Source organism: Diabrotica undecimpunctata, chromosome 2 (assembly GCF_040954645.1).
Source record: "Diabrotica undecimpunctata isolate CICGRU chromosome 2, icDiaUnde3, whole genome shotgun sequence".
Classification (NCBI taxonomy): domain Eukaryota; kingdom Metazoa; phylum Arthropoda; class Insecta; order Coleoptera; family Chrysomelidae; genus Diabrotica; species Diabrotica undecimpunctata.
Genome location: NC_092804.1, coordinates 90,279,811 through 90,296,224, shown reverse-complemented (window position 1 = coordinate 90,296,224; position 16,414 = coordinate 90,279,811). Strand labels below are relative to the sequence as shown.

The window sequence follows — 16,414 nt, the reverse complement described above, 5'->3', positions numbered from 1 at the left end:
TCTCCATGGCCCGTTGAGTTACTCTTAATTGTTCAGCCATTTTTCTTGTTATTGCCATAGTTTCCAATCCATAAGTTGCAACTGGTAGTATACAAGTGTCATAGGTTTTTCGTTTTAAGTGTATTGGGATATTTCTGTCTTTTAAAATGAAGCTCAACTTCCCAAAAGCAGCCCATGATAATTGTGTCCTTCTTTTAATTTCTAGGGTTTGATTTTCCTTTTCGTTTTTAATTGCATGTCCTAGATATATATATTGTTCTACCTTTTCTACATTGATGTTATCTATCGTGATGTTTTCTAGGCTGTTGCTTAATATCTTTGTTTTGTCGAGATTCATTTTTAATCCTATTTAAATAAGGTTGCATGAAACGCAAATGGTTAAGATATACATTACTTAAGAAATGGTTAATATATCTATTTTTAATCCTTTTTCGACCCAATTTAGTTTTTTGAAGACATTTTCTAATGCCAAAGTAAATAACTTGGGTGAGATGGTGTCACCCTGTCTCACGCCTTTGCCAAGGTCTATTTTCATAGTTTCCAGATCATCATCTATTTTTACGTGAAAAGTAGCATCATCGTATATATTCTTAAGGAGGGCAGCATAACTTGAATCTACTCTGGCGTCGTCCAATGCTGTTAAGAAAGCCCATTTCTCGATACTGTCGAATGCTTTGTGATAATCGACAAATGCCAGATGTAGTGGTATGTTGTACTCTATTGTTTTTTCAATAATTGTCCGGATTGTTTGCAAGTGATCGATAGTGCTAAAACCCTTACGAAAGCCTGCTTGCTCCACCGGTTGGTATGCATCTAGCTTAGCTGTCAATCTATTTGTTATTATTCGGGTTAGTAGTTTGTAAAGGTGTGACAACAAGCTTATTGGTCGGTAGTTTTCTATATTTGCGGCGTCTCCTTTTTTATGGAGTATAATGACTTCCGCATTTTTCCATGCTTTTGGTATTTGTCCTTCCAATAGGCATTTATTCAGTAATGCTCTCATTGCCTCTTCTAATGCAGTGCCTCCCATTTTTAGCATCTCTGAAGTAATTTTATCTTCTCCTGGTGTTTTCCTATTTTTCATTTGTTTTAGGGCGGCTCTAATTTCTGATGTTATTATTTCAGGGAGATCCTCTGAGCCCACATTTAAGATATGTTTTGTTGGTATACCGGGGTTCGGAATAGTAGAAGTATACAGCTTCTCGTAAAATTTTCGGATTTCTCTAACGATCTCTTCCTTATGCGAGCACAATGTTCCACGGTCGTCTTTTATCTTTATGATTTTATTCCTGCCAGCGGATTTACATGTTTTTAGTACTTTCATGTTCTTATTGTTCTCTATGGTTTCAAGAATCTGGTTTGTTCTATAAGCTCTGAGGTCTTTTCGAATATTTTTCTTAACGCTTCTGTTGAGCGCTTTATAGTCCGGGTTATCTCTGTTCGTTCTTCTTCTTTTCTCTATCTGTTCTAGAGTCTCGGGTTTTAGTTTAGCTTCTTTTTGTTTTCTTATTCTGCAACAAAGTTTCTTAGTGACTGTTTGTATGTCTTTAGTTATTTTCTCAGCTAGTTCATCTATATTCTTGTGCTCAAAGGTATTTTCTACTAGTTTCCGTGCTAATTCCTCTTGGTATTTCTCTTTATTATTGGCTAGGATGTTTGCCGTCGGTAAAGGGTTTGTTGTTAATAGTTTTCGTCTTTCTCTCTTTACGTTAATATGTATATCGGCACGAACTAGTCTATGGTCACTGCCAGTATTAAATTTGTTCAGCACCTCGATGTTTTTACATATTGATCTATCACTGGAAAGGATAAAATCTATTTCATTCTTAACATGGCCGTTCGGGCTACGCCATGTCCATTTTCTTTGTATTTGTTTTTTATAGAACGTGTTCAGACAAAACATTTTTTCGGTTCTTATGAAATTTGCTAATGTCTCTCCTCTGGTGTTTCTGTTGCCTAGACCGAAGTTTCCTATGTAGTCTGAGTCGCCTGGTATTCGCCGCCCTATTTTTGCATTAAAATCTCCGGTGATGATAACATAATGTGTTTTTTCTAGGTCTTTAGCTCGCGTTATATCTTCGTAGAGTTGTTCTATTGACTCGTCATCCGCAGTGGAAGTTGGAGCATAGCAGTGTATTATTTGTAAGCTATATCGTTTATTCAGTTTTAATACAAGATATATCACTCTTTCCGACACTGCTGAGTATTTTACAATCTGGTGTTCTATTCTTCGGTTGACCATGAAAGCCACTCCTCCTTGACCGTGGTTCTCTTCTGAATTATATTGGTATAGAGTGTGCCCAGATTTTAGGGTGGTCTTTTTCTCTCCTTGAAGTCTCGTTTCACATAAGCTTACAATATCCCATTTAATAGCCCCTAGTTCCTGCTCTAATTCCTCTAGATGGTCGTTCGTTCTCATGGTTCTAATGTTGTATGTAGCAAATTTAAATTTTTGAGAATTAATTTGTTTATTATTGTCATGTATTTTCGATCTTCTGCCTCCCCCAGAATCCGTGAGGCAGTCCATACTGGAGTGGGATTCTGAGTTATAAACTCTACCCACCTGGGGTACTTTATTTTTGAATCTCGATGTATACATGGATATATTGAAGGGAAAATGGCAATTAAAACGCCACGCTTGCCGAGCGGGTTGGCGAGTTGACAAGGATGTAGGTGAGGATGAATTGGGAAAGACAGGAAAGGGTATAAGGACCCGACTCCCTCGAATGAGATGGAGGGATGTCAGGGGCTAGCATGGGGCAGGGTCGCCAAGCCCTGTAGTAGCCTATCCTCTACCGGGATCGTAAAGGAGTGCCACCCGCTACCCCTCTAGATTTTCTATACAACTACTATAAATAGCAAACATTGATTGTTTACGTTTTAAAACAATGTCTTTCAACTTTACGCTTACTGGGAACGCTTCAAATCTGAGTTATAGTTTTAATCCTCCGATTTACCTTGAAGATGAATTCGATTACGAAATTGGGCTAACTAGTTTTTATAGTTTTAATAGTATTCCAAATATCGATGAAAACAATAACATTTTTCTCTGGAATATACACGAAATGTTACTTATACCTATAAATTACCAAAGGGATCTTATGAATTAGATGATATTACAAAACTTATAAAAGAAAACATGAAAAAGAGAGATAGTGATGCGACTATAGAAATTACTCCACAGTTATCATCCTCCAAAGTTATAATTAATAGTAATAGAGAAATTTCATTTCTTCCCGCGAATTCTATTGGGAAATTATTTGGATTTAAATCAGGGCTACTAGCAGCAAACCAGATACATATCTCAGACAATCCAGTGGAGATTTGGGGTGCAAACGCATTATGTATTGACTGTAACATAGCATCAGGATCCTATTTAAACGGAAATCCAGTTCACATTATCCATCAGTTCTTCCCAACCGTACCAACTGGGTATAAAATAGTTGCGGTACCCCAAAATATTTTGTATTATCCAGTGAGTATTAAAACAATCTCTAACCTTACAGTAAAAATTATCAACCAAGCAGGTAAACTTGTTGACTTTGGAGGGGAGGAGGTTACTATAAATCTACATCTTAGAAAACGTATATAATGGTTTTAGTTTTTTCTCGCGAACCAAAAACATATATAAAGAGATTACCTTCTAAAAAAATAACTCCATCTCTACCAAAATCATATAAAAGGAGATTACCTTTTAAACAAATAACCCCATCTAATCGTCGCTTTCTTCAATCGTTAGGATTTAAAGTCTTGGTATAATGGAAATTCTTCACGTTACTGGTCAACCTTTTAATGATAACACTATTGAAGATTATCAGTTCCACACTTATCAACCATACATTCCTGGAAAATTTAGATACAATGATGAAATCCGTATTTCAGTACAAGATTTGGATAGTTTGACGTTTCCAGCAAATAGTTTTCTCTATATTGAGGGCAAATTAGCCACACATGACAATAAAACACCAACCAAAATAAAATTTATTAATAATAGTATAGCTTACTTGTTTCGTGAACTACGTTTTGAATTAAATGGGGTAATAATTGACTCAGTACGTGATGTAGGATTAGTATCAAGTATTAAAAACTATCTTAGCCTTAACGAAAATCAAAGCTTGCTATTGGAAAATGCTGGTTGGTTTCCAAAAATGAGTAGAATGGAAAATAATAGTGAAGTCTCTAAAAACAATGTTTTGGTGGATTCAAATGGAAACTTTAATGTGTGTATACCTTTAAGATTATTATCCGGATTCTTTGAAGATTTTAGAAAAATTATTATGAACATGAAACAAGAATTGATACTAATTCGATCAAATGATGACATTGATGCAGTAGTAAGCGAAGATGAGACTGAGCGTCCAAAAATTGACATTACTAAATTATATTGGGAGGTACCACATGTAACTCCTAGTATTCGAGAACAGTTGCGACTAAACAAAATTTCACATACAAACCAAGAACTACCTATTAAATTTCGAAGTTGGCAAATGATTGAATATCCAGCCCTAAATAACTCTACACGTCACACATGGTCAGTGCGGACTAGTACCAAAATAGAAACTCCACGACACATTGTTGTTGCTTTTCAAAATAACAGAAAATCAAAATTAACAAAAGATATGAGTAAATTTGATCATTGCACTTTAAAGAATATTAAAGTGTTTTTAAATTCTGAGAGGTATCCCTATAATGATCTTCAACTAGATTTTAAGACTAATAGGTTTGCCAAACTATATGAAATGTTTGCCAATTTCCAGGAGAGTTATTATCACATGACCTTAAACCAACCCATATTTAATCCAATTGACTTTAAAACAATTGCTCCACTTATACACATTGACTGCTCTCGTCAAAAAGAAGTAATTCAATCCGGATCTGTTGTGCTTCGTATAGAATTTGAGACAGATGAACCAACAACCTCTGATATCTCAGCCTATTGTCTAATACTTCACGAGAAAGAATTCACATATAACCCTCTAACAAAAATTGTGAAACAATTGTAAAATATTTATATTATACAAAACAGGTGAATGCAAATTAGGGAGCACCTGTATGCAAATTAATGAGCACCTGAAAATTAGGGAGTTTATTTTAAATAGGGAGCAGCTGTATGCAAAGAGCAGGTACAGGTGTTGTAAAATTGTATCTAATGAGAGACTTCCCGTATGAGGACTGTATAAGGGTCAGGTGCTAATTATGGCATTATATGCGAAACTCTCTCATGCGCATGACTGAAAATTCTTTTAAAAATACAAATTATGCACTACACAAACTCAGTCTGTAATCATGTGCTTAATAGTAGATGTCCAAGGTTTTATTACCGAAAAAAATAAGTTTATCGTGAAAGAGTTTGCAAGTTATGATGGTCAAAAAATTAGTCATTTTTTTTAAACCACCATATCCGATACGATTATTGGGTTCTGAATATTATAATCAAGCTGTTTGGTTGATGAATAACCATCATGGATTGAACTGGAATCATGGATTTACACCAGTACACCAGTTCCATAATATTATCCAACATTTGACAAGAGGCGTTAATGCGGTTTATGTTAAGGGGCGAGAAAAGTCACAGTACATCAAAAAGTATAGTCTATCCCCAGTTTTGGAGTTTGATGAACAACCAGCTCTGCAGAAAATGGAGCCAAGATGTCCATATCATTCAAACAGTGGGAGTGTTTGTGCTTTAAGTAATGTATTTCAACTTTATGATACTTTTATAATGAAATAATTTTTTTTTTACATTTTGTTTTATTAATAAAAAACCTTATTAAAAAAATAGTACTTTATTCAATAACTATTACATGTTACAATTTATATTTTGAAGTGCAAGTTTACACAAATGACAACTGGATTGAGCTGGGGCGAATCCTTCTAACTCTGTTCTCCACTCAGGACGATTGAAATGAACGAAACATGGGAGACGAGTTTGAACTTCAAAATCCTGGCAAAATTTTCTGGGTAGTATAGACCATGAACGGAGAAGTTCAATTGGGTCTACAAATTTTCTTACGTAGGCTAGGCTAAAATATTCCAATTCTGTGGTCGTGAACTTGTACAACGGTTTTTTTGGATGCTCTGCCATTATGCGAGACCGGAGGCAACAATCCATCTTTAGTAAATCGGTTAATGTTCTTAAAGACCAAGTCTATCCACTTTTGCTCTTCGTATCTGGAGAGAAAAAATAGTCTTACGTCTGCTTCTGGTTTTGTTGTATAAACTTTACCACTACGCAAGCGCATCACTCAAACACAGCTTTGAAAACTGTTTAAACATAAGTTGTTTATCTTCGTATTCACTTTTTAACTGGTTAATACGATTATTTATATGATTGATATATCTCTGACTTTTGTAAAATAGAATATCACGTTTTATCCTTTTAATGCGTATACTAAACTGATTAAGCCGTTCACGAAACCTTCTTGAGTCCATACTGTTTAAATTAACGATGGTCCTTCCTTATATCCTTCCTACCCCCATTGACACCGGTTGCAGGTGTGTTGCTCATTACCCCCACTCATAATAATATATTAACACTAGAGTGTACCAAGCAAGGTGCGTAAGACTTTATCAGCTAGCGGGGACTCACTGTTGAAACTTGTTAAGCTAAATCATAAACCAGTTCGTTAGAGTCCCTCACAAAATCTAATTTGTATACTTTTAATTATGTGTTCAAGTATAATAAACGAAGGGAACATACCATATAAATATTGTGATAATCTACTTAGCTATAGGAGTGACGAATGGGAAACATTTTCGAGACTTCCTTTTTATATTGTACGACAAAAGCTTTGTCTCGTTTGTCGTAAAATGTCTGGAACTAGACTTATTCGAAGAAACTTAATATTTAAAGGATGGAAATTGGTATTTGAATTTTGTGCATTTTGTAGTGAGACTAGACCTATGGGACTATCTCATCGTTCTGTAGGTTATCGTGATGGATTATTGGAATCCCCACCACATAAATGGGACTCCCCACGTCCAAAGTTAGATTTACTATAAATAGACGTTAAATTCTAAATAGCTATTATTATGATGGTATCATTAAACTTTATTGTTTTACAAGCAATTGTGGGAAATTTGCTCTTAATTCAAGAACCAATCAATGTCAGAGAAACTTTTGTGTGTTTTGATAGTAATGGTGTACTAAATGACACGTGGCCGTGTAATGGAAAAAATCACTGATTCCGGCTGGTTAGAACTTTATAATGAAAGTCCTAAGGATGAAAAAGGTTTATCTCCAATATTTTATTATATAGCTATATGTTCAACTTTGTCAATAGTTCCTCTGGTAATGGAATTAATTAAAGTTTTAAATAAAAAAATATGTTAATATACAAGTGTTTTATTAATACAAAAAAATATACATATGCTTAATCCTCAAATATAATTACAGATAACAGATAACAAAAAACAATTTATAAGTAGGAGTCATAATAAAAAGGTGCAACTTGGAACAATTCCTCATTGGGAATATTATTTAAGTCATATAATGTAGGAGCATCTATCATTTCATTCGCAAAAAATAAAAGGTCATCTATATTACCTTCATGCTGATTAATTAATAAATGGCCCCAAGCCAAAGTAGAGGCACCACCAGGAATAACATATCTTTTATCGTCACGGGATGTTAGTGATACCTTATTTCGCAATTCGGTGTAAACAGTGTGCATTTCTGACCTAAAAAAATACATTTTTCTAAAGATGGTTTCTTTGTTTTGAATAACTCTCACATAATCATTTAAATGTAGCTGGTTTTTAACAACATGACTGGAAACACCCTTTGCTTTTTTCACAATTGTATTAGCCCCAATACAATAAGCTTTAGCTCCAGTACCATAGAATGCTTTAATGGTGGTGTTTGGAAATTCATTTTTCATATTTCCAAGTATAGACGTTGTCTTGTATACACCATGTTTATTATTTTCCGAATAATTAGATGTATCAAAGTAACGTAGAATTTTGTTCATATCATCATAAAAGTTTGGTGTTTGTACTTCTAGAATAAGCGAATCAGTATCTGTATACAGAAGATAAGCATTATTGTGGTACTTGTTTTTAATATACCCGTAGAAGAAATCATATATGAATGTCTTAGATACATCCAGAATGGAAAAACCAATATATAAAGGTTTATCGTAAATAATTTTGGTTTTATTTAAATGAATTGCAACTAAATTTTCGCTGAATATTGATAATGAGTTAAATTCTGGTTTGGCAATTAAAGATTTTGCTCCAACCCTTCCCTTGCTATTTTCCCATTGGGAAACAAGACGTATATCCTTTCTTTTATCCATTCCTTCCAGGCTTTTGCCGAATATAGCATTGACAAGAAGCTTAAAAAGATCACGCTCAAATTCATTTTTGGCGTTGTTTCGGAGAAAAGTATTCAGATCAATATATTTTTTTAACCAAAGTGATTGGGAGAATTCTAGTATTCTGTGCACTCTTTCTAACTTTAATCCGAACTGTATACATTGTTTTAAATTTCTATAATGTATGACATATTTTTTTTTATCGTATAAATTAGGAATCAGTTTTTTGTATTTACTTTTAGGTGGTACTATTGACTCGGGGCAAAATGGTAAGTCATTATGCTGATCATGCATATTGGGTGGATAATGCAAGTCTACTTCCAACACATACCCCTTTTCACCATCATCATCAATATTAAAAACATTAAATTGGTCAATTTCTTGTTTATTTAACCATCTAAAATTTCCCCAAGGAAGAGGTTGGCTCATGGCAGCGCCGTAGAGATTAGTGGCATCTAGATACATTACGTATGTTTCCGGTTTTGTTGGATCGAAATTATTTAAAAATCTGTTGTTTGCAATACCCATACGTTTCGTACAGGTAGCCACGCCTCCTCTGATCCCTTTTTTGAAAAAGTGTACCATATCAACATCCATTAAAAGCTGAAGCTCGATATCGGTATATTTTAACATAGCATCCCATGTTAGAGATGGGGCTGTAACATAATGTGCAGGATCCAATTTGTACTCTTTGAGACATACCTTTCTAAAATTTTCAAATGTCAGCTAGTAGAAGTACATCTGATTTTAAATACAGCATTCCATAATCCCCCATAGATTGGCAGTTAAAATGATCCCAGACCTCCTGTGCTCTGTTATAATCTTCTGTAGTTATATGTTCTCCCCTTAAATTATCATAAAATTTTTCTTTAGATGGTAGATGTTTCTCTTCTAATTTGATATAACTATCAATATATGTATATGGAAATACACCTTTAGGGCGCATTAAACCGAACTCTTTTTCACCTGGGAAATATTTCCTTATTTCATTGCATTGACTAGACTCTAATGTTTGGCTTAATTTATCTAAAGACTTTGCTAAAAATTTAAATGAATCTACAAACCTCAATTTTAAATAAACATTATGTTTTTTTGAATCATCACTCTTGTGTACTAAAACAGATTTTGAAAATGTAATATACTTTTCTTTAGTTTGCGCAATAGCTGATAAATACTCCCCATTAGTTGTTAATTCCTTAATAAACATGTGGCAATCGTAATTTATTAAATTATGAAATAGAATTGAAATAAAATTAGGTACCTTAAAATTTAAGTTGCAGGAATTGTGTGCTGCACCTCTGTATAATCCTGTAAGATGATCATGATCTTGAACTCTTTTGTCGAACGAGGAAAACGATTTCTGGCAAATGGAGCATTTGATGGCATTCTGAAAATTCTTGTTTTCTTCACTAGTCAAAGACACCATTGGTTTGATATGCTTTAGATGGTTCTGGTATAAATTAATAGCTAAAGCATCTAACTTTTGAACAAACACTTTAGCAGCATCCTCACCCTGATATGTTTCCAATCTTAATAAACTATCATCAAAAAAACACTTGAGGTAAAAACAAAATGAATAAGGCTGGTGTTCTGCAACTTTGATTGTGTAGGATTGTCCATCTGATGGATCACAATGATGTATTGGCTTAAGAATCGACTCAAAGTCAGCATAAATTACAAACGGGTGTTGGCTTGTCTTTTCAATATTGATAAATTTTAGAATATTGGATGGAAGAGTTTCACCACACTTGTTAACTCTCAATTCACTGGTTGGGAGTATTGTAGAGATGTGTAAACAATCATTTTCTTGGTGATTTTTCAGCTTTTCAAGGGTTGAAAAAGTTTGAAGACACCCATCACAGAAATATTGTTTTCCGTCATATTTTGTCTTTTGAGTTTTTACTAAGCGATACAAGTCTGTTATGAGACAATAATGGCTTTGATTATTGTCACTTATTATTAAAAGATTAACATGTGTAAGTTTACGTTGTTGAGTATAGTGAAGTGGTCCTACAACTTCATATTGCATCTTGTTTTCTTTAAAATATGATTGAAGACCGTAAACTTTAACTGATATATTGTTTAAAATCTCAAACTTGTTAATGTCCTTTAACTTAACCGGGAACCCGATACCATCAAAATTTAGAAGTGTGTCACAAGGAGGATATGACTCTGGTTTTGTTGGATCACCATTAGCAGGAAATATAGCAGCCATCACACAATAAGCAAAACACATGCTATCTTTGTTTTGAATATTTAAAATTGCACCTTTTCTTTTAATCTGCGATGGAAGATTAATATATGCTGATGCAGAAACAGTACTGAATTTGTTAATGTCGACATCTAGGAATAGAATTTACTGAAGTGCCCAGTTGGAATCTTTCTCCTGGAACTCTGATGCTTGTGTCATTATCGCTTCAGCAAAGTCATCATACATGTCGGATATGTGACTACTCAAAGTGAAGATTTTATTAGATGTATTCATTGACTTAATATCTGACATCTCATTCTCGGGTTTGTAAAACATCGCAAATAGTTCACAGTTAACTTTAAGAGCCGTGTGTTGAAGAAGATAGTCACTAAGAATTTTTATTACTTTTGGTTTAACCTCATTCATGAAGCCGGAATAGGAAATTTTGTTAGATTTACTCATAAATCGGTTTTACTCATAAATCGGTATGATGCTATTCTATTTTTAAATGCATGTGTTAGTTTAGTAACACCATTCTCAAGCACTTCAACAACTATTGGTCTTAGTCTCTTTCTCGGAATCGGGCAAGCGGCGTAACACGAACTAACTTCATGACGTTGTAAATTAGAACCTCGTGTGAAAGTCTTTCCACACTTGTTACAGACAAACACACGCGAGTGACTCTTATTACATACAGTCATATGTCTACGAAGGTTATAAGACCGCGAAAAAGTTTTACCGCACGTACACTGATTCATCTTATATGTTTAAACATCTAGAATGATTCACCCAAGCTTAAATACCCTTTTTTACCCCTACTCCTGCGCTATAGCATCTATGTGGGTGTACAAATGTTTTGCTTTCCTCCTTTCTTTATATAAATAACACAAATGAATGAAAAAAGCTGCGACTATGTCACCCGTATATTTGCAAATTATATTGTAAGGGCAGATATATGCAGATTGCATTCACAAATTAAAAACAGTTAAATATAAAATAGGTAGCAGTTGTTTAACAGATGTTCTGCTTTCCACCTTTCTCTATAAAAAATGAGACCAGTATGTATGTAAATTATAATGTGGTGGCAACTGTATGTAAATTACACCTGCAATTTAGTGATAGGTGAATGTAAATCAGGAAGCAGATGTTTGACAGGTAAACAACAGTTGTATGCTAACCCTTTGTGTATGGGGATAGGTTAAAAACACACGTTCCCCACTTATAATAGATATAGGAGAGGTGCTCCTTCGGCTTTATAAAATAAAATAAGACACTTATTCGGTCAGTTCAACTTTTACCATAGCAGACAGAGAAATCATGGAACAAGACGATTTAAGTAGTGAGGCATCAACAATTGATCTTGACGAAATAATTGACAGTGAATTTTTAGAAGTAGATAATTCCGAAATTGACGAAAAAATTGTTAATATTAGTAATATTGATAATAGATGGTTTTTAATTAATCAACAAAGTTACCCTATATGCGTTACAGAACACTATTACATTTTGGACAATGCTCCACTATGCATATCTTGTTTTTTTAGTGTATTGCAAGGACTACCAAGCGAAGTCCCATCTGCCCATGTGAGCCGCCATGTTAGTGGGAGATATAATGAAATATCTGGACATCATTGTGCTGTGTGTGAAACAAAACTATATTCCGTGGTGTTTATAAACCACTGTCTTCTGTGTAATGCATAGACTATACAATTAAATAGGTACTATACTTGGTTATACAAATATATAAATTTTTAAAAAAGTGTTGTTTTAATTCTTTAAGTTTTATTTAATGAAAATGTTAACAAAATGTCCCTTATCTCTGAACCCAAAGCAGTTTTTTATTTTGAAATGTATTGTTTAGTTCCGTAGAGATTTTTTAAAATACTTGCAAAAAATCCAAAAAACTTTGTTTTACTTGTTTTTTTTTTCGTATTTTTCAAAAAAAAAACCTTACCAGGAACTTGATATTATCTACCTACTAATACTGTAAAAATTTGGGCCTTTTATCTTCTAAGGATCCAGAGATATTTGATATAAAATGTTAAAAAACACTAAAAAATCCAATTTTCGGACTTTAACTATAATATAAATAAGATCCCAATAACATTTCTTTTAATTTCCAAGTTCGAAAACATTTAATTTTTATCTAAAACCATTTATTTTTAAAAATTATGACAAATTAAAAAATTTCGTCAAAATCCTGGCCTATTTTATTTGAAATAATTCATGAAGTACGGTAGGGTACTGCTGGCGCCATCTTTAATTTTAATAATGAAACTCTCCAAGATTACATTCAAACGTGAAGGAGAGGTTATGGTTTTAATTTATAGGTGGAGCTAAGCGACTGAAAAGTGTTCAAATAATAAGTAAACGTTCGTTATTCGTTTACTGTTCATGACTGCTTTAGTAATAAAAATGGCGGCTGGTTTGTTGATATATTTGAATAAAATTGGTGTTTTTCTGTTTGTTTTCGTAAAAAAATGGTGTGTGTGTGTGTGTGTCTGTTTGTGGGTGTTTGTGAAATATCTGGATTATTTAAAATTATGTCAAAAAGTAAGTAATCTACGATTATTATTTCATATTTAATAACAAGCAAAATGGATTTATAGATAGTACTTTGTAATGTAATACAAATATTGTATTTAAAATTTGCTTTAAACTATAAGTCAAAACAAAAATTATTTCATGTGTTGGTTTATTTAAAAATTAACAGTATTTTTTATACTTTATACAAAAACATGATTTCGATTGTCAAATTGGGTCAAAGAATTCATGTAAATTTCATAAAAAATCATTATTTTTCATTTTTTATCAATTTAGACCATGAAACAGCCTAAAGTTTTGTATTCTTTTGAAAACAAAGCAATATTTTACCTTTGTTGATGTACTAACAGCTATAACTTCATATAAAAGACAAAAAAACTTTTTGTCTTTTATATAAGGTTGTAACAGTTAGTACATCAAGGAAGATATGTATTTTTCATGTTTTATCAGTTGAGTCTATCAAACAGATAATTTTTAACCTAGGTACTAAGAAAATAAAAGGCAGAATATTGTGTATATTTTTATTTTTTTAGTGACAAACCCAAACAATTCAAGTTAAAAAGTTTTGTATTCTTTTGAAAACAAAATAATATTTTACCTTTGTTGATATACTAACAGCTATAACTTCATATAAAAGACAAAAATACTTTTAGGGTTACTATGTGTTTTTTATAAAAACACATAGTACCCTTAAAAGTCTTTTTGTCTTTTATATGGAATTATAACAGTTAATACATCAAGGAAGATATGTAGCTTATATTGTCATTAGATAAATATTAAACTCTATAATAATTAAATTACATTGATTTTTGATTATTGCTTACAAAATAAATCAGTTCAAGTTTAAAAAAGTTTTGTATTCTTTTGAAAACAAAGCAATATTTTATCTTTGTTGATGTACTAACAGCTATAACTTCATATAAAAGACAAAAAGACTTTTAGGGCTACTATGTGTTTTTTATAAAAACACATAGTACCCTTAAAAGCCTTTTTGTCTTTTATATGGAATTATAACAGTTAATACATCAAGGAAGATATGTAGCTTATATTGTCATTAGATAAATATTAAACTCTATAATAATTAAATTACAGTTCGAATTCGTTAGTCAAGGTGGGTGGACGTATTCGAGTTTTGTGAATTAGCTGGTGATTGTTTCTTGTAAAATATAAGAAGTGTAATTAGTTGTTAGTTTTGGTATTGATATTTACGGAGAGCATATTAGAGTTTTTTAAGGCGTAAGTGATGTCAGAAAAAACGGGCGGCGATAAGCCGCCCGATGAAAAAAACACTGGTAGTGATAATAGCAGGTATGTTCAGCAAATAGATATGAATAACAGTTATAGACCAGGAGATAATGGCCCATTTTATGTGTTTGTGGAACATAAAAATAAAAATTTAGGGAGACTTTTTCCAATTAAAATAGGGCACTTTCTACTTAAAGATGAAATTTTAAAAAAAGATGTAATAGACATTAAACCGGTAGGAGTTAATAGGGTAAAGGTTATTTTTAATACCTTAGAAATAGCCAATAGTTTAGTTAACCACGAAGTTATATTAAAAAATGAGTTAATAGCATTTATACCTAAATTCTACACTCACAAAAAAGGAGTTGTCAGGATGGTAGATACTTTCTTTTCTGAAGAATATTTATTAACGGCTATCAAATCAAACAAACAGGTATCAAGTGTCAATCGTATGAAAAGGAAAATTATAGACTCTGATGGAAACGTAGTTTTGGTAAATAGACAAATGATAATAGTAGAATTTTTAGGAAATGAAATTCCAAAATGTATACAAATAAATTTATGCAATTTTCATGTTGAACCTTACATACAACCCGTTGTACAGTGTTTCAAATGTCTGAGATATGGCCACTCAGCTAGACAATGTAAATCAAAAAATGAGAGATGCCAAAAGTGTACAGATACAAGTCATACAAAAGAGGATTGTAAAGAAAATAATTTGTGTATTTATTGTAATAATAACGACCACCCCTCAATTTCACGTATTTGTCCTGTATATGCAAAGCAAAAGGGGATAAAACAAATTATGTCAGTTGAAAACATTTCTTTTAAAGAAGCCGAAAATATATACAATAATCCATCATATGCGAAGGTGGCTACGAATAACCGTTTCTCTATTTTAAACAACGATCACAATTTTCCAACTTTACCGAATACTTCTGGCGACAGCCCTTCATCTAATAGTACTTTTAAAAAACCAAAACCAGCTTCTAAAGTGAATACTGTTAAAACAATTAAACGAACACACCTAACCTCTCCTACACCAGATACGATGCCTGTAAAAAAATCTTTTAAACCTAGTCAAAAACCTAAACCCATTATACCTAACCCCTACAGAGAAGAATTTATGGACTATAAAGAGAAAACTATAATGTTAATTACCTCCTTCATAAATAAATTTCAAAAAAATTTTCAATTACCACCAAATACTCTCATGGAATCTAATATCCGGGACTTTGTAGAAAGTGCGTTTGTTCCAAGTGATCCAAATGATGCCATGGAAACATATAGTGAATCAGATTCAAGTGAAAAACTATTTTACTGATTAAACTTTAAAAATGGCTAATAAACAAACAATTAAAAACCAATTAGTAATTTTGCAGTGGAATAGTAGATCAATAACATCTAATAAAAATAATTTGTTAAATTACCTTAATAAAAACCATGTTGATATTATCATACTTTCCGAAACTTGGCTTAGGTCTAATAGTAATTTTAATATTAAGGGATATAACTTCATTAAAAGGTGTCGTGATGACGGATATGGCGGAGTTGGTATATTTATCTTACAAACAATTAACTACCAAGAAAGTGAAATAATTCAAAATTTTTCAAGGGGCATTGAAGTATGTGCAGTATTTATTCCAGATATAAATATTTCTTTCGTTTCAGTATACAAACCTTCAGACATAGCAGCCACAAAAAAAGATTGGTTAAACTTATTGGTACAGTTTGATATCTCTCGTACAATTTTTTGCGGCGATTTTAATGTACACCATTACAGGTGGGGCCCTATTCCGGAAGATCGCGGGGGAAAGGATTTAACAGAAGCTTTAGATTTTCTGGAACTAATTACTTTAAATGATGGATCGCCCACTAGAGTTAATCCCAATGGTAATCACTCTGCAGTTGATTTAACTCTTATCTCCCCTTTTTTGGCAGATTTGGTAAATTGGTCCGTATATCAAGACACTTTAGGTTCTGATCACTACCCTATTCAGATTCAGCTTCAAATTGCTCCCATATCTATCGAAATCAATCCGGCAACCAAGTGGAATGACGGTCGTGCCGATTGGTCAGCCTTTCAAGCATTTATTGAAAATTAAATCAGTTCAAATTT

The 16,414-nt window shown here is 32.7% G+C and overlaps 3 protein-coding genes across 3 annotated transcripts; 1 reads left to right on the top strand and 2 right to left on the bottom strand.

The window, feature by feature from the left end:
- Positions 1-3,758: 3,758 nt before the first annotated feature.
- Positions 3,759-5,003, top strand: LOC140433788 (uncharacterized). Its single transcript, XM_072521763.1, has one exon. The coding sequence runs from the start codon at positions 3,759-3,761 to the stop codon at positions 5,001-5,003; it is 1,245 nt and encodes a 414-aa protein (XP_072377864.1).
- Positions 5,004-7,418: 2,415 nt separating this feature from the next.
- On the bottom strand, positions 7,419-8,948 carry LOC140433787 (uncharacterized). Its single transcript, XM_072521762.1, has one exon. The coding sequence runs from the start codon at positions 8,946-8,948 to the stop codon at positions 7,419-7,421; it is 1,530 nt and encodes a 509-aa protein (XP_072377863.1).
- Positions 8,949-9,030: 82 nt separating this feature from the next.
- LOC140433786 (uncharacterized) lies at positions 9,031-10,530 on the bottom strand. Its single transcript, XM_072521761.1, has one exon. It carries the CDS (start codon positions 10,528-10,530, stop codon positions 9,031-9,033), a length of 1,500 nt encoding a protein of 499 aa, XP_072377862.1.
- Positions 10,531-16,414: the final 5,884 nt, after the last annotated feature.

Coding starts and splice junctions, on each gene's coding strand:
- LOC140433788 (XM_072521763.1), top strand. CDS start 3,759: ATGGAAATTCTTCACGTTACTGGTCAACCTTTTAATGATAACACTATT.
- LOC140433787 (XM_072521762.1), bottom strand. CDS start 8,948: ATGTTAAAATATACCGATATCGAGCTTCAGCTTTTAATGGATGTTGAT.
- LOC140433786 (XM_072521761.1), bottom strand. CDS start 10,530: ATGGCTGCTATATTTCCTGCTAATGGTGATCCAACAAAACCAGAGTCA.